Raw genomic sequence first — 24,518 nt, 5'->3', positions numbered from 1 at the left:
GGATCAAGCCCCATGTCAGGCTCTGCATTCAGTGGGGGGTTCTGCTTGGGATTCTCTCTCTCCCTCTGCTTTTTGCCCTACTTCTGCCTGTGTGTGCCCCCACTCTCTCCCTTTCTCTCTCTCAAATAAATCTTAAAATATATATACAGATATAGATATGTAAATAAATATATAAATATTGGTCTATACTGGGACATTAGATATATCAGATCATTTTGATGGATGATGCTTTTTCAGATTACTCAGTCTCTCCGCACACATGCATGTGTACACACACACATGCACACACGTACAGAGATTCTGATCACACTTCCCCACTCATACCCACTTTGCTGGGGTGAGGTGCTGTTCCTGATCAGAATGTGTTATATCCTTCACATGTATTCACTCAGCCAAGAGATGGAGGGCTGGAAACTAGATCCATTTGGAAAAGAAAGATGATGTTATCAGAAGGAAAATTATGAGCCCCAGAACTCCTGCTGCATACACAATTCCCCAGAACCACAGTGCTGTGCTGAGAGCTCCACTGCCCAGAGTCCAGGGCTTTAAGTGTTAGATGCAAAAAGTAAGACTTAAGTGATTGCCTCAGATTCCTGCCTATCCCCGGAACTGGAGAGGATCGCCCAAGAAGTCAGTGAAGGCAAGGACACTGGGCTCCCTCCAGGCCCTGCCTCGAGTCACATCCGGCTCAGAGGCGGGCAGGGATGGAAGAATGTCAGAGATTTCTCAACCTCCCTCATTCTCCCTGTGTCCTCCAGTCTTTTTGTGGGAGTCTTTGAACTCAGCCATCCCAAGGGCTCCTGCCCTGTGGAGAAGGGTGCTCATCTGGACCTTGGGTCTGCTCCTGAGCTCTCAGAGACAGCTGGCCTTGCAACCCCTTGCCTGGAGGCTCAGCAGCTCTGGTTTGTGTGTACTGCAGACCCGGCAGCTGGTCACCGTGTGCGACTGCAAGCTGCTGGCCAACTCCATCCACGGGCTGAACGCAGCACGGCCCGACTACATTGCCTCCAAGGCCTCCCCAACGTCGAGTGAGGAGGAGCAGGTGATGCTTAGGAACGACCAGGACACCCTCATGGCCAGGTGGACAGGGAGGAACAGCCGGTCTTCTCTGCAGGTGGACTGGCACGAGGAGGAGTGGGTGAGTCTGCTGCCTGTGGCCCCCGTTCTGCCATTGAACCTGGGTTGAAAAATTCAAAGCCTCTGGCCAGCCCCTCTCCCCCACCAAGGGGTACCTAACAGGTTGGCTGCTTAGTGAACAAGCTCCAAGTCCCCTTCCCAGACAGCGCTTGGGCCCCCTGATTGAGGGAGGGAGATGGCATGTTCACACCCTGTGTCCATCTGAGGGGCAGCGCTGCTACAGGCCAGGCTGGGGTCAGACTTGCTGGAGAAAGGGGTGGTGTTCTCCACGGAGCCCTTGCCTTGCTGGCAGCCTATCTCCTGTCACTGTCCACTCAAGACCAGCCAGGCCCCCTGCTTCCTCAAAGCTCTCCACACAGTTAGCCCTTCCAGGGCCATTTGTATTTGGTGGCTTGGGGAGGAGTCTGGAGATGCTCCCCCTGACATGGTCCGTGTTGCCTCCTGCTTCCTGACACAGTGGCCCTGAGAGCCACCTCTGTCTCTCCTGAGGGAGTGACACATCACACAACTCATTTTTGTCATTTCTTAGGACTACTGCTTGGAGGCATTTTTCTGTGAGGCACTGAGTTTTTAGTCAGCAGTGAAGGGCTCCTCCAGCCCTGCCCTGGTGTCCTGTATTCTGGGTGGGTTTCTGCAGACTGCTCACAGCCCTGCCTCCCCACCTCCCCACTGCCCCCATCTGAAGTGATCAACTGCTCCCATTACCTCCCATTACCTTCCCTCAGTCCTCTCTGTGTCTCAGTCCTCTCTGTAGGAGGTCTGCAGCAGAGGGAAGAGGGACGAGCTGGCCCCCTGGGCGCTGTGGCCCGCTGCCAGCTCTGAAAGGCACTGGGAAGTCCTGTCCAGCCTCTGTGATGGTTACTAGCAAACGTGTCTCTGACTTTAAAAACAATGACCACAGTACATTGATCTGTATTTTGAAAAACAAATACAGCAGTAATAGGGAATTTTGAATTAATCTTGATATTTCTAAATTCGTGGTATTTTAATGATCACAGTGGCCCGGAGTAGGGGAGTCAGTGTGTATGTGTATGTGTGGAGGGGGCTGGGGGGCAGGGAAAGGGGTTGTGTTCTGTTCTGCTTTTCCAGTCGGGAGAGCTGACCCCAATGCACCCTTTCGGTTTGGAAGGAGAAAGTGTGGCTGAATGTGGACAAGAGCCTGGAGTGCATCATTCAGCGGGTGGACAAGCTGCTGCAGAAGGAGCGCCTGCATGGCGAGGGCTGTGAGGATGTCTTCCCTTGCGCGGGCAGCTGTACCAGCAAGAAAGGTAACCGGGACAGCCACGCCTACTGGATCAAACCGGAAGACCCCTTCTGCGATGTCCCCTCCTCGTCATGCCCCTCTGCCATCTGCTCGATGCCATCCTCACCCGCATGCCATCCTCACCCGACCACACGTGCGTATGCGTCCACACCGCCCATTCATGCTGCCTCCACCTCGCACTGCGTCTGTCTGTCTCTCTGTGTCTGACTCCATGACCTCTTCCCTCCATACAGACTGCAGGGAGGGCTGTCAGGCAGAGCTGGAGGTCACAGTGCACGGAGAAGCGGGCAGGGAGGGCAGAAGCCCCCGTGGTCCATGCATGGGGAGCCCATGTGCAATCTGTGTGTCCAGCAAGGGCAGATTCTTAAGGCCATCTTGGGTCTCCCTGCCCGTCAGGGTGGGGCTCTTGGGCTGTTCTGGTTCCTAAAGCAGTCTGAGAACCTGAAGGCGGCCAAAACGCAGATGCTTTTCTCCTGAGATTGCTGATCGTATTAGGAAGTGGGAGAGTCAAGGAAAAGGTGACTCATGCAGGGACACAGCTGGATGAGAGCTGTTAGCAGGCTCTGCAGACTCGTCTAGAGGCTGGTTGTCATCAGCTGGGGGTGCTGTTACCCAGCAGGGGACGTTGCCGTGGCACTTGTGGGTCACTCAGGCAGATGGGGGAACCCACTCCTGGGGCTGAGATAGGTTCCTCCGGTGGGCACCGCCCCCGAGGCAGGGTTCTCAGTAGATGGTAGGACGTTGGCCTGCAGGAACATGTTTCAGAAATAGTCTTTTGCCTGGGGAGACGGAGCACATCCAGACACTCTGTCCATCATGTAGTTTTAAAACTGGGCACGCATGCTTTCTCTGCCAGCCCGTCCTTGGTCCCTGCCTCTTGCGGCCTTCCACGTCTTGCTATGAGAGCCAGAGGGATTCAGGGGCCAGGCAGCTGAGGTGGCTGCAGACCTAGCTGTGGTGTCCACTGCTCTCTTCTGGGAGTGGGAAGCTGTAGTTAGTAAGGCCCAGATGGGCGAAGGCTAGCCTTCAGACAGCGAGGATTTTTCATTTCTGAATTGGACAGCTTTCATTCAAGGCAGACACGTGTTCCTTTATCACAGCCTCTTGATAAATCCTTCATTTGTAAGCTGCCCTTCACCTTTTCAGTCTGCCTGCAGTCTGTTCCCAGGGCACGGTTTCACTTGAGCCTCTGATTCAGCAGTGTTCATGTCCTCCACCCTTCCATCTGTGAAGGACTGTAGTTTAAGTTCCCCAGACCTGTGATTGGTTTCATGGAGCTGTTTGTCTTCTCATTTTTTTTAATGTAAATTGTGTTTGTTTGTTTTTTTAAATCTGAAAGCTCATTGCTCATTTCTCTTCAATATTGTCTTGCTTGTAATTTAAAAATTTTTCTGCAGATATCAAAAGAGTAATTTATTGGGATTTAAAAAAATGCCAGAGAGAGATTTTTAATCACATATTCTGTTATATTCATAAGTTAAATGTCATGTTCCTTCTAGGCAACATCCTGTATTGGTCAAATGTAGACAAATTTAAATGCAGCCTTCAAGTTATTTAAATGAGCATTTATTTACGATATTTAGGGTATGGCTTATGTTTGCCATGCAAATAAGTTCTGTTGTGGTCATGGGAATATGAAGCATACATTTGAGAGAGTCTAACTTGGCTGATCAGTACTCAAAGAAATGTATGAAACCGTATGCCATTAAATTAACTGTGGATGATTCTTAATTTAAAAATTGTGAGCATAGCTAGGAAGCTGTTCAGAGCTGGATGTGATCAGGAGGATCAGAAAGAACGAGACTGGAGACTGCAAGCTCTTTACCCAGTCTCTTACCGTCAAGTCTCTTACCGTCTTTCCATACCATTCTAGCTTCCTGGGCCAGTTGTTTTAGCCTTATGAGCAGGTTGTGTTCACACCAGCTTACCATACACAAAGAACTCTGTGCCTCTTCGAGAGGCATCATGACTTTTCATTCTAGCTCTATACACCCTTCTAGGTCTTTGGTGTCCATCTTCTGCTCAGGAGCTGCCCTGCCTTCTGGCTTGCTCTCCCACAGAGCTCAGAGTCTTGCCTGGCAGACACGCACCACTGCGGGACCCATTGACAAGTCCCCGCCAGCTGGAACCACAGAGGCTCTGGGAGCCTTTCCTTCCTTCTCCTGCTTTCCGCACAAGTCACAAGTGCCCCACACCCCTCTGCATCCCTACCCGCAGCCACCCTGTCTGGTGGCGTTCATGACCTGGCTATGCACACACTTATCCTCTCCTCATCTCTGAAGAGCCATTCAGACAAACCTCAGACCAAGTTGTTTTAACCTGAGACCTGGGGGTTCACCCCAGGTTCATATGCCCCCTGAGATTATGCGCTAAGATGAGAGGAGGTAAACAGAGGTCATCAAATCTCAGGGGACTCCATGGCCTCAGACAAGGTACAAGCCACTGGTCCAAGCGTACCAAAGGAGACCCCCACCCACCCCACACACATATTCCCTGCTTTGATTGAGAGATTGAATTTACCCAGCTGAGTGTAACCGTCAGTGCCTTTTCAGGGATGCTCACAACTATTTGGAGTTATCACAGATGATCATGAAAACAGGCCCCTCAACCTTCCTCCTCCCTCGGACTCAGAATTTTGGAGGAAAGGTTATGGAGAGGCAGAAATCTGGGGTTTTTTGTTTGTTTGTTTCTCAAGACCTGGGGTCATTCTGATTAGTTGGACAGAGGTCTAAGAATCACTGCCCTGTATCACTGCATACCACCGTAGATTTTTCTCTTTGTTAGGGAGCTGGTCTCAAGATATTTAGAGCCTAGTGAAGAGGCTGAAGTTTTAAGCTCACAGGGCCTTTTTCATTTGCTCTGTTCTGTCCCCTTTGCCAGTGGGAGAAGTCACTGCCAAAGATAACTAGAGAGAAAGGATCCCTTGCCCCCTCCACCTCTGGGCAATCCAGTTTGTAAACACCTCTATTTAGCCAGTTCCAGCTATTTTGGGGGGTTCTGAAACTACCCGTTTCAGTATCCTGCAGACATAAAATGACCCCTTTTCAGACTTGTTTTCCTCCAGGTGGCACACCCAGTTAACCAAGGAATTTTAGAGATGTTAAGGGAAATATAAATAGAAATGAGTACTTCACTTGCTGAAATGGGAGTTAGCGTAGTGCAATTGAATTAAAATTGGCATTCTTCGAGTGACCTGGAGGGACATTGTAATTCTAGACTTCCCTCAGATCATAAAAGTTTTCAATTTGATTGAAATTTCTAAGATTGGCATAGATGTAGGGTGGTATATTGGTTTCATCACTGGATCCTCACCTTTGGGTCTGAGCATGTGAGTCTGCAGCCCGGGTTCTGCTCACAAGGCAGGGCCGCGGGCTCTGATCAGTTTGCTGGTCAGTCTCTCTCATTACAAGTGTGCTTCCAGATGCTAGGAGACGACTTGTGCTCCGCCACATGCAATGTGATCGATGAGGGCACCGAATCACATTGTAGTATGTGAGTTTGCTTACCTCAAGAGTCTTAGCAACATGAGTGAACGAGTCAGTGAGTCGGTCAGTGTGTACCACCAAGAGGGCTCGGCTGCCTGAGAGCAGCCGGGTGCCTGTGTGGGACTTCTCAGGGAAGAGGCGGGCAGGCCTGCCTCTGACCTCTTCTCTGCTCCTTTGAGCCACCTTACGGCCGACTGCCAACGCAGTCGCTGTAAGCGCTGAGTTGTTCATGTTTGAACTTTGTGCTGCTCCTTAATCATCCGTGTCGCCCTCCATTTCTGTGCAGATTGCAGCCCCCCTCCTGACGAGTCCAGCCCAGGTACGTGGTTTCCATTCAAGGCTTCTACAGATGGCTTTTTTAATCTTCAGGGAGTGTTTGTAGCAGAATTATCCAAGATTGCCTATGCTTCCAGAGTTAGGAAAATATTTCAGGAGTTTCTTCCTTTGAGGCAGTTAGCAACGTCTCTTAGATCTGGTGAGGAACCAGTTGGGTTGGGGACGGTGGCCTGAAGTAGGCTACCACAGGTACTTTCCTTGCTTGCCCATCCTAATACCTTTTCAGACGATTCATGTCCATGGGTGCATTGGACTTCCTGATATGGAGCAGTGCGTGTTTGTAAACAGCACTTCCTGTGATTGCACCTGAACATGAGAGCCTTACGTGGAGGGGGTGTAGCCACCCAAATGCAGCATTCACAATCACACAACATCCTCTCTTCTGAGTCTGGGTGCAGCTTAGAGTTCTTGGGCTCAACAGGCTCAGTTGGAGATAGTGCTAAAAACGGAATCTCCCTGCTGCCCGTGCATGTAGGAGTCAGTGGCTATGACTCTAGTTCAGGGGTCGGCCACCTACAGCTCTGAGCCAAGTCCTGTCCACCGCCTCCTCTTGTAAATTATGTCTTTTTTTTTTAATTTTAATTTTTTAATTTTTTATAGACATATAATATATTTTTATCCCCAGTGTAAATTATATCTTATTGGCAATCATATCCACTCATCCACGTGCTGTCTCTGGCTGCTTTTGTGGGGCAACACAAGAGTCAAGCAGTTGTGACAAGGATTCCATCATCCTCAAAGCCTAAAATATTTACTATCTAGCCTTTTTACAGAGAAAGGGTGCCGACCCCTGCTCTAGTTCATGTTGAGTTTCCTAGTCGTGGCTTGTGGGTTCCCCAGAGTGAGCATGAGACCCCCAAATATATGCTTTTGCTTATATCCCCCCAAATCAACTACCCAATCAGTCTGATGATTGGATGATTGCATATTTGTGAATGAATATAAATGTGAGGTAGCCAGACACCTATTTTATATATAGAGTGCAGTAAACCAGTGCTGTGGGGATTTCCCAAGTTCTCCCTGTCCGTGTTAGCAAACCCTCTCAGCTCATGTTACACCCATGAATTTTAGACCAGCCACATCATTTCTAGCAGCAACCGGTGGGTTGTCCTCAGTTAATATCAGTGGACTAAAATGGTCCCCTGCCAAGAGTTCCTTTGGCTTTTCCTGGAGAGCTATATTTTATCTCAGTCAAAACACACACACACATTTTTTTTTCCTCTCAGTCTTTCTCAGTTTTCCTCCCTCCCTCCCCTGTTAATGAGGGGGGAGGAGCAGAGTATGGATTTGAAAAAGTCCTTCAGAGTTACCCAAAGTGGCATGTGTGGTCCATGGATTGGCCACCAGTCATCAAGCATTGACAGATTAGCAACTAGACAAGGAACTTGCCCCCAAAAGTTAATCAGCCACATCACTAAGGATGCTGTTTAGTTGAGCTGGGTTTTATTTCATTTTTTCATGTAAGACTTTCTTGACAAAGGGAGCAGAATAAGACCCTTTTATCAAATCTAGCTTCCTAATATCTTTACTCAGCTAGGTCCTGGAAATCTCATTTCTGTCTCTGAAATTCATTTTGTCTGGAAACTTCTAAATGTAGTTTTTCTTCATATTTCCCCCCAAATATATTTCCACCCAGCAATCCTACTGTCTATTTGGCAGAAATAGTCTGACACAATAGAAATAACATAGAGTTTAAAGTTAGACACATACAAATGCTCATTCTTTTTGTGTGTCTGGGAAGACACTTAACCTCTCGGAGCCTATTTTCTTACCCATATTAATAATTCTCTCTGTGTGGATTAAATGAGAAAATAGTTGCAAATAGTTGCACGTGCACAGAGGTTGGTTCTCTTCTTGAACTCAGGAGTCATCCAGACATGTCTAAGCCCTTCTCTGGGCACATAGCAGATGGGTCTCCCACCCAGACCCACATCTTTTCTCCAGGACAAGCTCTTAGCGGTTTTTAGCCATTCTTCCTTTACTCCCAATTTTTTTCAGGGTTTTTTCTTTTTTTCCCCTAATGGAAAAAAAAACAAGTCATATTTAAATGGATTTTTTTTTTTTTTTTTTTTTTGGAAGAGAAGTAGGTAAAGTCAAAAAGTATTGCATGGAGAAGATTTGCTTAGTCAGCAAAGACCACTTGTACTTCCTGATCATTTTTAGATTAAAATGAATATTAACTACATATGTACTGATATACATGCATGTCAAGTGGAAAAGCAAAGCAAATTTGCCAACACTTGCTTTATGAGCATTTACTTCTTAGTTAATGACTAACTTAGTTAATGAAATGCCAGTTATTTGGCTATTAAAACTAAGCTGCCATTGGTCTTTTTTAATACTTGCTGCTGAATAAAACTTACATGTGTGAACAGAGTTCTTCTCTGATATTTTTTTTAGAGGAAGAAAGAGATTGGGTGTCACCTAGCAGAGCTCTTCCATTTTCCCAGAAAAGGACCTGTGTGGCCAAGGAGTCAAGAGACCTGTCCGTGGCCACCACTGTTTAGCAGCAACAGGGGCCCGAGACTCATATTGTCCCCTCCTCAGTCTGGTGTCCTATGTCACTATGACTTCTTTGCTAAGACCTTCCTGCTGCAGACTTTCTAAATTTAAGCCTGCCTTTTTTTTTTTTTTTTTTTTTCACAGACACAAATCATTGTCCACACACTGTGAGAGCATTTCCAAATTTTGAGTGGCAGCATATACTTGAAAATCTGCATTAACCAAACACCGAGTATTAAGTCCTTTTGCAACTTTTAGGCCTTTTTCTAAATCTGTTTCTCAATGAAGTGCTACTTACACAGTTTGAGAGGAGTGGAGCCCATCTCCCTTCTCTGTGGCTCTTCAATTCTGTTTATCTAAGACTGAGCTTATCCTCTGGTGGCCATACCACCCACCTGGCATGTGGCCTCTCCCTGGTGCAGTGATGTCTGTGGGCGTTCTGTGACGTGCACCCCTTCCTAAGGGCCGTATGCTGTCGAGGCTCCACTCCCTGCCCATGGCACATTTGCTGCACCTGGGGGGCTCAGCTGGTAGTGGTGGCTAAATGCCCATTTCTGGGTTTGGTGAGCCATTATAAATAGAACTGATGAGGGCATGTCTTCTCTCTTTTAAATACCTTCTTAAATAGGAAAGAAAAAAAGAGCCAAAGCCCAAAATACCTTTAACTCTGTTTTTCCACCCTGGGGGTTCTATTTTTTAAAATTGTTTTGGTACGGGATCATAATTTCCTAGTATCCCTAAAAGAAAACTAAACCAGAAATAGAGGGTACCAGGCGGGAAGGTCAAGGGTGGGGAAGAATGTGAGGGCAGAAACAGGGGATATTCTGGGAGCTGAAAACCTGGGACACCAGGTGGAACAGCCTTTCCTCCAGACGTGGGAAGTGAGCCACACACGGCCGCACAAGGATAGAGGTGTCCTTTGCTCAAAAAGGATGGGGGCCATTGTCTTCCTGGGTGATGGAACAGTGGTGACTTGCAGTTGACTCACAGAAGCTTTTTTTTCACTTTCCTCAAAAGGAATAACCTTAAACATTTATGAGTACTCTCCCCAGTAGGTGAGGGAGACCAAACCTACCTCAGTGGTCCCTAGGAGGTCTGCTGCTTATTTACTGGAAAAGCTTCAAGCCAGAATGTTGGAGACCAGGGTGGTTCCAGGCAGAACTCAGTGCCAGTCCTGGGCCAGAGCTTGAGCCAAGCAGAGTTAGGAGATGCAGAGGGGGTGGGTAGGGGGAAGGCAGGGGGCATGGGGCATTCGGGGCACATAACTTGCTAAACTTCTAGAACCTGACTCTTAACGGTCTTCCTCCTCAAACGACTCCTTCTGGTGCCCAGGAGAATGGAGCGAGGCCCTTTACCCCCTGCTGACCACCCTCACAGACTGCGTGGCCATGATGAGCGACAAGGCCAAGAAGGCGATGGTGTTCCTGCTTATGCAGGACAGCGCCCCCACCATAGCCACGTACCTGAGCCTGCAGTACCGCCGCGATGTGGTCTTCTGCCAGACGGTAAGCCCTGGGAGTGGCACGCAGGAGCCCGCGGGCTCCTCGGCCCCCAGAAAATAGTCTTGGGAGATCCTTCTCACTTCACGTGAAAAAAACCAAGGATGGCCAACACTTTCTCCTGCCTGTGGCTCTTAAGTTTCTTTAATAGATTTCAACCTGGAGGGAGTGATCCTACTTGAGAAGTATATGTTTAAGAGAACTTCTCCCTGAGGAGACAGTGGGCACTGGTGGCTTGTGTGCATGCTCTGCTCCTGCCCGAGGCGTGTGGGGTTCCGGCTGGCCCAGGTGTCATGGCCACCTTTCTTCCCAGGAAGGAGTTTAGTGAGGGAGAGAGGGATGTTGCTGTCAGTGCGGTCTGTGCCTTAGTTCTGCTGCTTGTGCACAGCTGTTGCAGTGATTTGGGAGAATGGAAGAACTTAAGTTAATGTCACAAGTTTAGCAAATGCCAGTTATCCCATTAGTGACGTGAACAGTGACAGAGGGTCAGGCTGGCTCTCTGAGGTTCTAGCGGCCCATCCCCTCAGAAAATCTCCCCCCAAGGTAACTTGCAGGGTGACCATGTTCTCTCGCACTTCTGTTCTTTGTTGTGGTCTCTTCAGTTTCCAGCCGTAGCTGGTCTGGATCTGTGACTATATAGGCCCTATTCACTGTGAGGAATGAATTCTGGGCTTTTAGAAGGTTCTAGCCCAGGAGTAAGCCCAGGCAAGTTGGCTTGGAAGCTGAGCCAAAACCAAACTGGCCTTTGGGAGCAACAGGAGCAGCAAGTGTAGAGTGCTGCACAGCCTCCCATGGCTGTGCCCTGCATGGCCTCAGAGCCGAGCACCCCCCACACCCCAGACGGAGGAGTGGGAAAGGATGCTGCTGCATCCCAGCCAGAGCAGCAGAAGTAGAGAAGCTCAGGGCCAAGGGCATGGCACAGGCTGGGGATCACTTCGTGAGGCGGTGTCTGCCCCCTGACAACAGCCCCGCCTCGTGTCTCCCCCATAGCTGACTGCTCTCATCTGCGGCTTCATCATCAAGCTGAGGAACTGTCTGCATGACGACGGCTTCCTGCGGCAGCTCTACACCATCGGGCTGCTGGCCCAGTTCGAGAGCCTGCTTAGCACCTATGGTGAGCCCCCAGGGACGCCCCCAGGATCCCGGCATCCGGGAGCAACACAGACGTGTGTGAGGCCCATTCTTCCTTCCTGAATGTTTTTCTGATGACGCACGCAGCTCATGCTGATTGAAATAAAGCCAGACATCATCACAGTATGTCAGGACCAAGCAAAAGTCGTGCATAGTTACACACACACACGGCTTTGTTTGTTTTCTTGGTGGTGGTTGTTACAATCAAAGATCTTTCTAGTTGAGGAGGGATGATAATTATTTAAGCGGTAATTTCCGGTGATGCACGTGGGCTGTTTCTGAATTAATCCTAAGAAAACACTGCTGCCGTATGTCTCAGTACACGAGTATTGCTGGGCTTGTGAGCCCTTTTCTGCAGCCACTACCTTGTTAGAAGGGATGGTTCTGGGTGAAAGGGTAGGAATATTTTAAAATTCAAAATAGATATTTTCAAATTGACCTTGACAAAAGACTCTCTTCTTTCTACTTTCATTTTCTGTTTATTTCTTCTGAGAGGGTAAAAATAGGTAATTTTTTTAAGAAGTATTTGTCCATCTTTGGAGTTACAAGACATTAAATAAGTGCCAGGCCCCACAGAATAGAAGGATCTGGCTACATGGTGCTCTGTGACTGTCTGTCCACTTCCAAAGTGCCAGCTCTGCCTCCTGAGCTTCTGTGCATGTGGTTTGCCTCCCCACACTGTCTGGCCCCAGGAGAGGGCCAGGAACGTGACATTGATGAGCGTGGCCATGGAGTTTCAGTAGCAGCACTTCCCATGGAGAAGTGAGTCTGCTGGTGAAGAGGCCCCCTCTGGTCACAGCCACACCTGATCCTGTCACCTGCCATCTGTAACCAGCTCTGTGGCCGTGCTGAGCCCATGGGAAGAGTGGCAGGTTCCCTCTCACTGACAGCTTTGTGTCCCTCTCTTGCATCCAGGTGAGGAGCTGGCCATGCTGGAGGACATGAGCCTTGGAATCATGGACCTGAGGAACGTGACCTTCAAAGTCACTCAGGCCACTTCTAATGCATCAACTGACATGCTGCCTGTCATCACAGGAAATCGGTAGAAAGATTTTTTCTAATCCTCAGAACTAGCACTGTGTTTTAATTTATGTTCTTTCCCTGGGACGTGCTTTTCATTTTTGTTTTGTTGTGTCTCATTCAGTTAAAGACATGGATCATAGTCTTCTACATTAATTTTGCAGACCTTTAAAGGCTCACGAGCAGCTCTTGGGAAACAACTGAGCCAGACAGCCCAACAGGCACTCATGTCGAGGCCAGCTCAGTTTTCCTCTTCTCCCTCACCTCTGCTCCTGCCTCTCCCCCATCACAGCCTTCACCCACCCTCTGCCTGTCTTCTTGTTTTGCAGGGATGGCTTTAACGTGCGGATCCCTCTGCCGGGCCCGCTGTTCGATGCCCTACCTCGGGAGATCCAGAGCGGCATGCTGCTGCGGGTGCAACCCGTCCTCTTCAATGTGGGGATCAACGAGCAGCAGACGCTGGCCGAGAGGTGTGGGCCCGGTTGTCACAGGGCCTGGGGTGGGTGGAGTGGTCACTGATGTGAGGTAGAAAATGGCCTCTGGGCTCAGTGCTGCAGAGACTCTGCCGACCCCCCTTCCTTCGGCCGGCATTCTTGAAAGGCTGCCATACACCCAGTGTGTATATGGTGCTGGGGACACAAAGATGGGTCAGATGTGGTCTGCATAGGAGAGGTCTATATAGGGGAGGTAGGAGAGAGATGGGGGCGCAAGGACGAAGATGAATGCAGGGAGTGGGGGTCCTGATGGGAGACCCAGGAAGAGATCTGGGAGGGCTTCCTGGAAGAGATGATGGCTAAGTTGAGTTTTGAAGAGTGAGTAGGAGTTAGATGAGGAGGTGGAGGAAAGACTTAGCATCTCAGGCCAAAAAGCCTAAGCAAAGGCAGGTGCGGAGAAACCGTGTGGGACTGGGGGCCAAGGCCGCAGGCTGGGATGGGCAGTGGTGAGATTAGAGGGGCCTCTATGCCAGGTGAGAGGCTTGCCTTGATTTTCCAAAGGCCTGTGTCTTATAAACTCCCTCCAGGTTCCCCTGCCGGACAGTAGAGAGGAGTCACATGTGCCCATGTTCACAAGCTTTTGTGTGCGTGTGTGTGTGTTGGAGAGGAAGAAGGTTTGGGCATGTGTAATGACCTTCCACTAGTATGTGAAAACCTTTCCTGTCATCATTATATTCATGCGGACTATGCGTTTTAGCATAAAAAGGTATTTAACAGTACTTGCTTCCCTTCACAGCAAGTACCGTTAAATACGTCAGTTGATTGCGGAGTATAGGGTCACCTCCACTTAGTGATGTGGTAGGGCTGGTGGGAGACATCGAAGAGGCTTGAGTAGGGCAGGATACAGTCACATCTACAGTTTAAGTGGATCACTTGCTGGTCACATACCAAAAAGCTTTGAGGGGGACAAGTATGGTGAGGTTGTTGGAAGGAGTCCAGACCAGAGGCGGTGAGCTGGATCAGGCAGGGGTAGTACAGGTGGAGAAGGGACAGACTGAAGGACTGTTTCAGTGGTGAAGTGGAAGGTTTGGTCTTCTGCTGGGCAGGGTGGCATAGAGATGGTGAAGAGGATAACAGACAGAGGCCTACAGGGCGGTGGTGAGTGTGTGTTGGCACCCACTGAGCCCAAGAACCAGGAGAAGGGTCATGCTCAGGGACAGATGGAGGCTGGCTTAGGCTGGTGCCTCCAGCCCAGGAAGCAGAGACCACTAAGGCATGAGCAGAGCTGGAGGAGCCCACATCATGGAGAGTGGACAGCATCAGGACGCTGGCAGGGGTTGTCCCAGCGAGGGCGTTAATGCTCCCTGCGTCTGGCAGCTGCTGTTCCTGGTGACTGCAGGAGCAGTTTCTGGAAAGGGTGGAGGCAAGACCATGTTGCAGTAAGCAGAGGGGCAGGTGGAGGAGGGTAAGACAGACAGTAGGCTACGGGGAGGACTTGGTGAGTGCTGGGTTTTTGCTCATTCATCTGCTTTTGGGACATTGTCCCTTCAGCTCATAAATAAACCAGCTCACTGTGTCCCAGGACAGGCCCCGAGGGAGCAGGTGCCTAGGGGAAAAGCCATTGCAGGCATCGGGGTGGATGGGGCTGTAATCGACCTGCAGGAGGGAGTCTTGCCTGCTGAAGGATGATGTGGAACCACAAAGAGGCTAATGTGCTTGGAGGTTGCTCCGTGGGGCAGTAGTGGAGCTGGACTGGGCATCGAGGCCTAATGACCACCTTGCATGCCCACCTCCAACCTATCCTGGCTACCGGGGAGGTGCACACAGGGTGCGCCTGCGTGGCGAGAAGCATGCCAGGGCCTCACACATGGCCCGGGAGGATCAGCTAGTCACATGTGGTTGTTCAGCTGACACAGTGACTTCCGCTTCGAGTACAGGACTGGGTCCTCACCCCCAGCCAAAGCCCCATGGCTGTACCCTCTCGTAAGCAGCTCCCGAATGGGAGGACACAGGGCCTCTCTGTGAGGAGCCATGAGAGGGCTTTCTACGCATGCCGCACGAGGGTCTGGGATGGTGGAGCTTCAGTCAGCTTTGAGGCACATCCCTAACAAATGTGCGTGGTTCCCACTAATGAAATGGATTTGAACAAGTCACCTACTGGGTAGCAATGGCCTGATGCTTGGGAGGAGGGACGTGACTTAGAGTTTAGCTGGGTGCTGACCCTCGAGAGATTCAACACCGTTAGCTTCAGTGCAGTTAAGCCCATGTGGAAAGGAAGACCATTAACTCATTGTGTCCCCATCTGACCTCCAAAGGTTTGGAGATACGTCTTTACAAGAAGTTATCAATGTGGAAAGTTTGGTGCGGTTAAACTCCTACTTTGAGCAGTTTAAGGAAGTTTTGCCTGAGGATTGTAAGTATTTCTCCACTCTCGGTAGGTTTCTTTTTCACCTGTCATCTGTCTTTTGTCACTTTGGGTGTCAGAACCTTTCCTGCCACTCAGGCTGTCTGCTCACCCATCCTGATGCTCCCCCTACATGCATGATTACCCCTTTGCTTCCCTGCCCTCCCTCCCCACCGCCACCCCGCCAGCAGCCTGTTCACCTGCTCGGACTCTGCCTGGTTTGAGGCCCCAACCAGAGACGGTTCCCTCAGGCTGTGGCCCTTGCTGATTCTTCTCTGGCTGGTTGTCTTGCCACCTGGCGGGGCTTTCCCACAAGCCGTCCCAAACACTGGTGTTCACTAATGGCAGTGGCCTATGTTGTGCTCCTCTTGTAGGACAGGTGGGATCAGAGGCAAGGCCCCACTCGGCTGCGTGCTGGGGTGAGCTCCCCATGCACCTCCTTCTGTGGCATGTCAAGGGAGATGCTAGGCAGACACTGAGTGCTGTGTGGGTGTCCCCAGAGGCAGGAGAGAGTGACAGCAGCCATCACTCTGCTAACAGCCTTCTCTGTGCCCCGGGACTCAGGCAGGGGCATTGGGCTCACCATACTATCTGTACATGGGGAAGTGTCTCCTGATTTCTTACTTACTGAGCACCTGCCCCAGGTTAAGCACCAGGGGACCCAGTGAAGAGTGAGACTAGACCCTGCCTGGTTAGGAATGGGCTCCACCTCTCTGTGCTGGCACTGCCCTAGCCATGAGCAAAGGAGGCCGACTTGGTCCCTGGGTAACACCAGTGCCTTCACTGATGTGCCTGGTGCCCTGCCATGTTCCGTGCACATTTCTGCCCTGACTCGCCGTGACAATGCCATGACACAGGCGTCAGTATTGGTTGCATGGAAGGGTTGGCCTGGCTCTGAGGCTCGGGACTTAGACAGTTGACAGAGGTGTCCCTATTAGGAGATGCTGTGTTGCAGGGCACCTTGGGCCAGGCTGGGAAGTTGATGTTAGTTTAGTTCTAACAGGGAAGCAGTGTGGGGAAAGCCTTCAGGGATTCATCTGGAATCGGCAAGAGTATGCTGTTTTGCTTGGAGGAGGGGTGCAGGCCACTGTGCACAGCACCTTCTTCTCCCTTCGATTTTGACCGGGAGTGTGGGTAGACAGGATAGGCATGAGGGGGAGTCTCTCTGGGAGTGTGCGGCCTCGCAGTTGCATGAGACAGTGCTGGGGATGAGAGAGCTGTAGGCCGATGGTGGAGGGACACAGGGCCTGCGCTGGTCATGGCCACATGAGCTGGCAGCCTGCTGATGGGCAGGGGGACAGGGCTGGAGGGTGAGGAGAGCAGTCCAGGCACCAATGGCCTTGTGATATGGGCCACAGGCGAGGCTGGGTAGGGCACATGTGTCGCCACCGTGGTCATCGGCACAGGTGACATGGGGCTGTCTTATGGCTAAGATCGCTGTGTGCGAGGGGAAGGGGCTAAGGACAAGGTCTCTGGGGAAGAGCCCTGTGTGGAGGTGGCTTGAGAAGAAAGGGCTCAGCGGACATGTGGGAGAGAGTCCTTGCAGGCAGGAGAGCAGTCATGTTACCTGGGTGCCTAGCGGGAGTGAGGGAAGGAGTCCTTGGTGGCTTCTGAGGCATAGTCAGTGTGGCGAGGGCTGCAGCCAGTGCAAGTAAGTGACAAAATGACACTGCCTCCATGGGCCAGTCTGTCCCAGAAATCAGCAGAGATGTGAGATCGGCAGAGACATGAGATGGGCAGCGGGGGGAAGGAGCTAGAGCAACCCTGACTGTGAGATGCAGGAGCAACTGAGGACTACAGACCAGGGGCGCTGTGGACAGGGGGACACACAGGATGCTCACGGCAGGTGGCCTCAGTCTGCCCAGGGAACGACAGAAGTGCCGGTGCTGACCACACACTGGAACTTGCTGGGGAGCCTGGGCCGTTGTGCCTGGGCCCCACTCCAGAGTGGTGGGTGTCAGGAATTCCAGAAACTCCCCAGGTGGCAAGAGTTGAAAGCTGTAAGTGAAAGGGTCCCCTGACACTTCAGCTGCAGGTCACCAATACCCGAGCTCTTGGGAACTCCCAGGTATTGAGGTGTCCTCACATGCTTTAGCAGTAAGCATAGTTGAAAGTGACAGATTTGTCAAATCCTTGCATGTGCTAAGCTGTCTACATACTTGACCTGGATTATCTAATGTGATCCTCACAGCAGCCTTGGGGGGGTTGGCCTGGTTTCACACCATTTGACATTTGAGGACACAGAGGCAGGAGGGCGAGTCCCCGAGGGAAGGAGCCCAGGCTGACTGCCACCAGCGCCCACCTTCCAAGTGCTGCAGGAGTCAGGGACAGTGGAGTGCCCAAGCTCAGACTGGAGGTTTAGAGTCTTCTGCAGGGCTGGACCCCTGGCCAGGGCACCACGAAGGGGAGTAGGGAGGGGGACAGAGGCCATGTGGAGGACAGATGAGTGGGCATAGTGAGACATGTGGTCCGAAAGTGGGAGTTCTGTGCGCAGCGTCTTGGAGGGCAGCCTCTTTCCATGATGTGAGACACCAGGAGATCTCGCTGGTGAAGAAGGGCACAGAAGGGTGCGGCCTATAGGACAAAAGCAGGCCAGGTGTGGGCCTCTCCAGGTTGGACCAATACCACTGGACCACAACCTAGGAAGCCGGGGGAGCAGCAGCCCATTGCACCTTCAGCCTGAAGAGAATCAGGGCTCTGTGAGGCCGAGGAAATGGGGCACAGCTAATGATACCCCCAGAGTCTGCTCAGTTCATCAGTGGGCAGGTGTGCACTGACTGGGGCTGTAGGGGCGGCAAGGGAGAAGCTGCAGCCGATCTGGGGAAGTAACATGCCATATCTCCTCCAGGAGACACGCAGGCCTCCTCTAGGCTTCCGCAGCTTCTTTCACAGAGTGACCCCCTCTGAGAAGCCCCCTTTCCACGTCTGTTTCTGGCCCATTCCCCTGATTATCACAGTGCCAGACCCATATCATGTGCATGCAGTAATTAGTGTAAGATCCTGGGTACACAACAGTGAGCTTGTGTTGGAAGCTCTCTGTGCAGCTGGATCCCAGAACTCCCTGTGTTCGGGAGTTTGGGCACCATAGCTTGGGGATTTGGGCACCATAGCTTCTTTTCTTAGATATGACCTGGAGGTTTTTATCTTTCTCTGATGATCCTGGGGTTTGGAAATCCCAGGTTTCTTAGGTTAAGTGATCAAACTGATCTTCCAGTTCAAGGGGTCCCTGAAGGGCTGGAGACTGTCAAGGTGACAGAGGGAGGCTCTCCGAGAGAATGGGTCACTTCAGGTCCACTGGAGGAGGCCCTACTGTCACCCCTAGGGGTGGCCAAACCCATTCTGTAGTCAAGACACATCACCCAAAGCATCCTCCTGCCTGCGGAGGCTCTGAAGACCAGATAGGTCTTCCTAATTTCCTCCCGCCCTCGTGACCCTCTATATGTGCTTCGACCCCTTGGGAGAGCTGAAAGAAGATGAGTTTGCCTTTGGCAGGTGGGACTGAAGTGGCCACGAAAGTGATTTAAGTGCTTCCCGTGTGGGTAGCCAGGACCGGTCCCTAAGCACACCCTCTTCTTGTATAAGTCACTGAAGCTTCCAACTTGGTCAGGTACCTGTGCCACAGTGACCTCTGTGGGCTGTGGGCCTGGGTACCCCACCAGCTATTACAGATTCCTCCTGTTTTGCAGGCCTACCTCGATCTCGGAGCCAGACATGCCTGCCAGAGCTGCTGCGTTTTCTGGGCCAGAATGTACATGCCAGGAAGAATAAGAACGTCGACATTCTCTGGCAAGCTGCTGAGGTAGTACCCTCGTTATATTGAGGAAAAGAATGGGATTGTGGTACTTGCTGCCAATAGCCGTAATTATGATAATAAATCAGAATCTCAGCCAGGAGTGGAGAGAGCAAATTTCTCCCTGTGGACACAGAAGAAAGTCACGGAATATGTCGAGAACTCTGGAGGATACTGAAAGGTGCCTATGAGTTCATTACTTTAGGGCTGCCTGAATTTCAGTGAGCTAGAGACAGACTCTATCCCCTGGGGCATTTAATAAGCAGGCTGATGACAGTTGTCACCTCCAGAAGCCTGGGCAATCGATACCAGCTACAATGCCCTGCCTGCTGCATCTTTTAATAGCTTCAGAGATAGACCATGGGGACCCTTGCAGTCTCTTTACACAGTGTTTTTTTGTTTTTTTTTTTTACATTGCAGTTCATATCTCCTCTTTTCCCAGGTACTTCCAGTATTTTCTCATAAATGTTCTTGTGGAGTTCCAGAGGTAGACATTCACTCACCTCTGTCGAGGGGTGACCTTAACCAGTCTCCACGGCAGCACCATGACCTGTCCAGCATGGGGACTCGCACACGAGTCCCAGGCTCAGGAGCACGAGTGATCCCTAGACGGCATTCCAGCTCCTGGCCTGGCCTGAGCACAGGGGAGGGATGGATGTCCGCTCTGCCCCTGGAGGAGGCGGACACACCACACAGCCCACTCACGCCTGGTTCCCCCCAGTTCACAGAGCCTAAGAAGCCATTAGGAGGACTGTCTTCCCACTCCTCCCTTCATGGCTTTCCTGGGCTACTCATTCTAGAGCTTTCCTGTTCTCCTCATCAAGAAGGTGTTCCTCTCTACCTCAGGTCTCTTCCACTGCAGCAGACAGTGAGCTGGTCATGGTGCTTGGCTACTGTTCCGGAGACCCTGTATTTGAGGGCCTGTCTTCATGGAGCCCTATCTTTGAACATCCCCTTCTTTGCACCTTTCAAGGCCTCCCATCCCCAGTTTGACCAGAGCTGCCCTCCTTTTCTTACTTCTTTACATTTCTGTGTATAAAGAATGGGTCCCTGGCTAAATGGGGTATCGTTGGTCAGGTCTAGGCCCTCATTTCGTGGATGGGGAGACTGGCCAGAGCTCTAGAGCTGGCTCCTGGCTTCCTGGAGGCTGGAGGCCTGAGCCTGGCACACAGCCCCCTCATGTAGGAATGCACCTCTGGTCACCCCTGCCTACCTTCTGGAGTCTCATGTTAGTTCTGGATATACCATCTGTACATCTGGACATCCTTTGAACCTATCTGTGGTTCTAGCTTGTGCCACGTGTCTGGGTCATGAACTCTGCTGCTTGGAGAATTCAGTGAGCAGGTGCACATTCAGCCTCCCATCATTTGGATTGTGTCGCTCTTCACCGAGCTTAGGGGTTTGCTTAGTGTCTTTCTTTTTTTTCTTTCCTTTTAAATTTTTTTTGTCTGTTCTCAAAAGAAGCCTGTCTTCCTTCTGATGGTCTTGGCTGAACTTGTTTGGGCCTTTTCTCTTTCGTCTTTCTCTAGACACCGTGCTTAGGACTGCACTGTGTCCTCTACCTACCTAGTGGTATTCCTGGCAGTGGCTGCATGTTCTTGGCTTTGCTGGCCTGGGAAGCAGGCGTGGGACCACCTCCAGGGCACTGCACTGGATCGGATATCTCTTTGGAGTGTGACAGGCTACCGGAACTCACTGTTCATCTAGTTTTGATTTTTCACAAAATACCAGTATTGTTCTCAAGGCATGGTACCTGGTACAGGTCCATAATCCCTCATCTGAAGCTCTGTGGGTAGATGTTTTGGAATTCACAGATTTATATTTTAGAAGGGTGATTTGGTATACAGTTGGTGCACATATGTGTAACACTGTGCACATCACCTCTTTGATGTGATACCCACACATGATTGACGATCCCCACGGGAGTCTCGGGCAGCGCTCTGGAACCAAACTTATTAATATTGCCTTATTAAAAAATATGAATGTTTATACAGAATGGGATAAATGAAGATCATGAGTAGCCTCACATCAACTCCTATCTGGTTGGACTGCCAAATGAAGCTGCTGTAAACTTAAAAATCTTTTGTTTTAGGGCTTTCTCCTCTTGGAGACTGTGGTACCTAGAATTATATCTAGTGGTACAAAGAAAATGCCCCAAATGTCCTTCCTGTGGGGACAGAAGGTGCCCTGCATGGCTTTTCCTCAGGCTGGAGGCCGCCACACTCTGAGCTCCCCACTTGTGAAGGGGAGAGTGCACTGACCCCTGCCCGGCCCTGAATGAGGTAGAGGACGGTGGAGGGCCTGTGGGGCCTGACCATCAAGAGGTGGCTGAGGGGAAGCTCTTCTGAGGTCTAACCATCTGTGCACATGCAGAGGAGAGCAGAGACAGCGGGTCTGCGCTACACCTTCCAGAAAGGCCTGGAGACTCGGCCAGTGGTGCGGCATGCTGGGAGCTGCTCTGACCTCCATAGCTGGGCTTTGCTGCCCTCCTCTGCCCAGGGCCTGTAGCACAGGTCTGACCGTGATGAGATGGCCTGGGCATGGTCTGGAAGAGGGCAGCTGGTACAGTCAGCGCACAGATGGTGATGCCCCAAAAAAGAAGGGGGAGGCTAGGCCTGGGAGGAACAGCCTCTGGGGGGAGTTACATGAGGGAGGGGGACAAAGTCACTGGGGACAGAGAGGGTCCCACAGGCAGTGACCTCATTTCTGATGCTGGTTCTGGCCGGATGTGAAGTCGGGGAGCAGAAGTGATAGGAATGCTGGTCCTGGGAGTTGGCCTGGCCACGTGCCACCACTGACTGTCCAGAGCCCATGTCCCGTGCAATGTGTCATTCCATTCTGTGGCATCTGTCCCTCCAAGCACAGCCTGCATTCCTGTTGCAGGTCTGCCGCCGTCTTAACGGGGTCCGGTTCACCAGCTGCAAGAGCGCCAAGGACCGCACGGCCATGTCAGTGACGCTGGAGCAGTGCCTGATCCTGCAGCACGAGCACGGCATGGCCCCACAGGTGTTCACCCAGGCCCTGGAGTGCATGCGCAGGTGAGTCCCGCTGCCCAGGCCGCCCGTCCCGCCTGCCCCGGGCTCCGTGTAAACTGCAGATGAGCTGGTCCCGCTGGGCACCCCCGGCCCTGGGCCCCTTGACTCCCAGCGGCACGCTGTGGTTTGACTTTGGAAAATTCTCTGACATCTGCCAAGTCAAACTGTCGGTGGTCTCAAATTGAGACCTGTTCTCTTTTAAGTCTGGGGGATAGGAGAGCCAGCAGTCTCTAATGAGCAGGGCTGCTCTGAAAGCAGGTGCCCTCAGGGCAAGCTTAGGAGTCAGGGCATGGCCCAGGGAAATCCAGTGTGGCCGCCTGCGAGTCCTTGGGCATGAGGCTGGCCCTCAGCCCCCTGCCTTGCTGCTAGTGGGAGCGAGGGCCAGGCCTTCCTCAGCAGGCACCTGCTGTTTTAAGCTCCTCGCAAACTTGAGCGAAGAAAGGGCGTCTGCAGGTTGCACCGGTTTGCTCTGCTTCTTCTCTAGCCGTCGACACAGTTTGCTTTTCTTAGCAAAGTGTCAAATGAGTGTCTTATAGTAACAGCAGCAGCCCCCCATCTGTCCGTGTGCCGTGGCGACCTCACCCTAATGATGTTCTGATTCTGAGGCAGCAGGCGTGTTTGCAGAATGAAACCCGGGACTAAAAACTGTCTACTGTTGATCGATGCCTTGTTTCAAGCGCTGCTGGGGAGCACCTTACCTCACATACCAAAAGAAAGGATAAGAAACCTGGTTTTCCCGTCTCCTTCAATGTAGCCACCAATGCTGTCAAAGTCTCGTTTCCAACGGTCACTCCTACTGAATGTTCTGTATCATTTGTCCTCTCACCAAATTCTTTAAAGCGTTTGATTCTCTTATCCTTTCTGTATGTTTCTGCCGTTTGACCTTCTCACAATGACCCACAAAAGTGATGCCTGAGCTCCTGCCTCTTGATAATAGCATCTTGTAGGAATGGAAGTATGTTGTCCCTGTTTTGTCTTTTCCACATTCATCCAAACCCCTATCTGTGACCCCGGGGCTTTGATTCACGCACGGATGGAAAGTTCACCACCTTCCCTGGGCTGGGCCTCAGGGAGGCAATGGAGACTCTCTAGACACCTGCCCAGGCATCCTTAGTCAACCTGTCCTCACAGCCTGTCCTTCAGGCTCAGTGTCCCTGATGCCATGAGGGAGGCAGGGCCTGGGCTTCCAGGCATGCACGTCTGTACCCTGTGAGTGAACTGCGAGGTGCTACGAGGGGCCACCTTGGTGAGATGCAGGCCTCCGTTAGAGAAGAAGCACAAAAAGTAGAAGGAAACGGAGATACCTGTGGTTGTTGGAGCAAAGATTAGGATAAGGTACACTCAGACCAGGCCCTGAGTCAGGTGTACAGTCCATGTGTAGACAGTTGTCCAGTCCCGGCTTCTGGAACAAATGTGATTGAGAAAAACAATTCATTCTGCCTGCATCTGAGCACAGAGGTCTCAGGAGACCTGGGAGAACAAGGCTCCTTAGAAAGACACCAGGGCAGCCACATCTACAGGCCTGTGGCCTGTCTCAGGGCTGTGTGGGCAGTACCCACACGTGCACAGATTAGCTGCTGTGGCTTTCAGCACACTCCACACTTGCTCAACTAAGAAACTGATACTCCTTATAGCAAAATTTTAAAATATGAATAAGCCCCTATACCAGTTTTTCTCATGCCCCCACCTCAGAATCTTCCGTCTTCCTTCTGTTGACAAGCAGCTGTGCTCGTGTTGATGCCTCCTCTTTCAGCTGTAGATACGTACATACAAGCACATGGGTGTGAGTGCAGTTAACACACACGCCAGATCGCCAGGCCCTGAATCACAGCACACCCATGTGTGAACAGACAGAGCTCTGTGTGCAGTTATGCCTGTTGTTTGAGCCTACTTTTTTCACTTAGCTTTCTTGGGAGCATTTTTTCAGGCTAATAAGTAGAGACCTTACGATTTTGAGCACACCATAGTGATTCAGTTTGCTGCCATTGACCGTCTAAGCTGAACGTGGTTTCCTGCACTTCAGACAGGGGGTGGGGTGTCCTTGTGTATGCTCCTGGCCTTTATAGATTTCTAATACAAATCATCACACTCTCACCCCCTGTCCCAAGTGCCTGCTTGTCCACCCTCCGGGTGCTGTCGTGCCTGTCATCGGTGCGCTTCCAAGTCTGTAAAGTCAGTGTTGCTTTCCTGGGTCACAGGTGAGGACTCCACAGTCTTGCCTAGGGCGCGACCTTCCTCCCTGGGCCTCCCTCGGCCTCTCTAAACCTCCCCCCTCCATCTCCATTTAATGGAAGTCTTTTTAAAGTGTCGTGTTTGTTTTTCTGATTTTTCTGAAATTTCTGCAATAAACATGTAATCTTACTTAACTAATCATGTCGGATATTATGACACAAGAACAAGCTCGATCATGGCCCCCCTGCACCCGCTCCCGGAACCCAGTAGTTCCAGCAGCCGGGGCTCTGTGCTCACTGCCGCCTTTCG

At 51.2% G+C, this 24,518-nt stretch overlaps 1 protein-coding gene across 10 annotated transcripts in view; it reads left to right on the top strand.

Annotated features, from left to right (window-relative positions):
• Positions 1-24,518, top strand: part of INPP4A (inositol polyphosphate-4-phosphatase type I A) — a 127,235-nt gene that overhangs the window by 95,485 nt on the left and 7,232 nt on the right. For 5 of the 10 annotated variants that reach the window (XM_059406144.1, XM_059406143.1, XM_059406142.1 and 2 more), the window contains 10 exons: positions 920-1,138; positions 2,267-2,534; positions 6,173-6,205; positions 10,057-10,229; positions 11,214-11,337; positions 12,270-12,396; positions 12,704-12,844; positions 15,124-15,221; positions 18,899-19,011; positions 21,886-22,040. In XM_059406144.1, the coding sequence (XP_059262127.1) occupies positions 920-1,138; positions 2,267-2,534; positions 6,173-6,205; positions 10,057-10,229; positions 11,214-11,337; positions 12,270-12,396; positions 12,704-12,844; positions 15,124-15,221; positions 18,899-19,011; positions 21,886-22,040 (1,451 nt within the window). The remainder of the gene's footprint in view (positions 1-919; positions 1,139-2,266; positions 2,535-6,172; positions 6,206-10,056; positions 10,230-11,213; positions 11,338-12,269; positions 12,397-12,703; positions 12,845-15,123; positions 15,222-18,898; positions 19,012-21,885; positions 22,041-24,518) is intronic. The other 5 variants (XM_059406148.1, XM_059406147.1, XM_059406145.1 and 2 more) reach the window with 2 other exon arrangements.

The sequence above is a fragment of the Mustela nigripes genome, chromosome 7, assembly GCF_022355385.1.
Source record: "Mustela nigripes isolate SB6536 chromosome 7, MUSNIG.SB6536, whole genome shotgun sequence".
NCBI lineage: Eukaryota > Metazoa > Chordata > Mammalia > Carnivora > Mustelidae > Mustela > Mustela nigripes.
The sequence above is the reverse complement of the archived record's forward strand: the minus strand, read 5'-3'. Positions and strand labels throughout refer to the sequence as shown.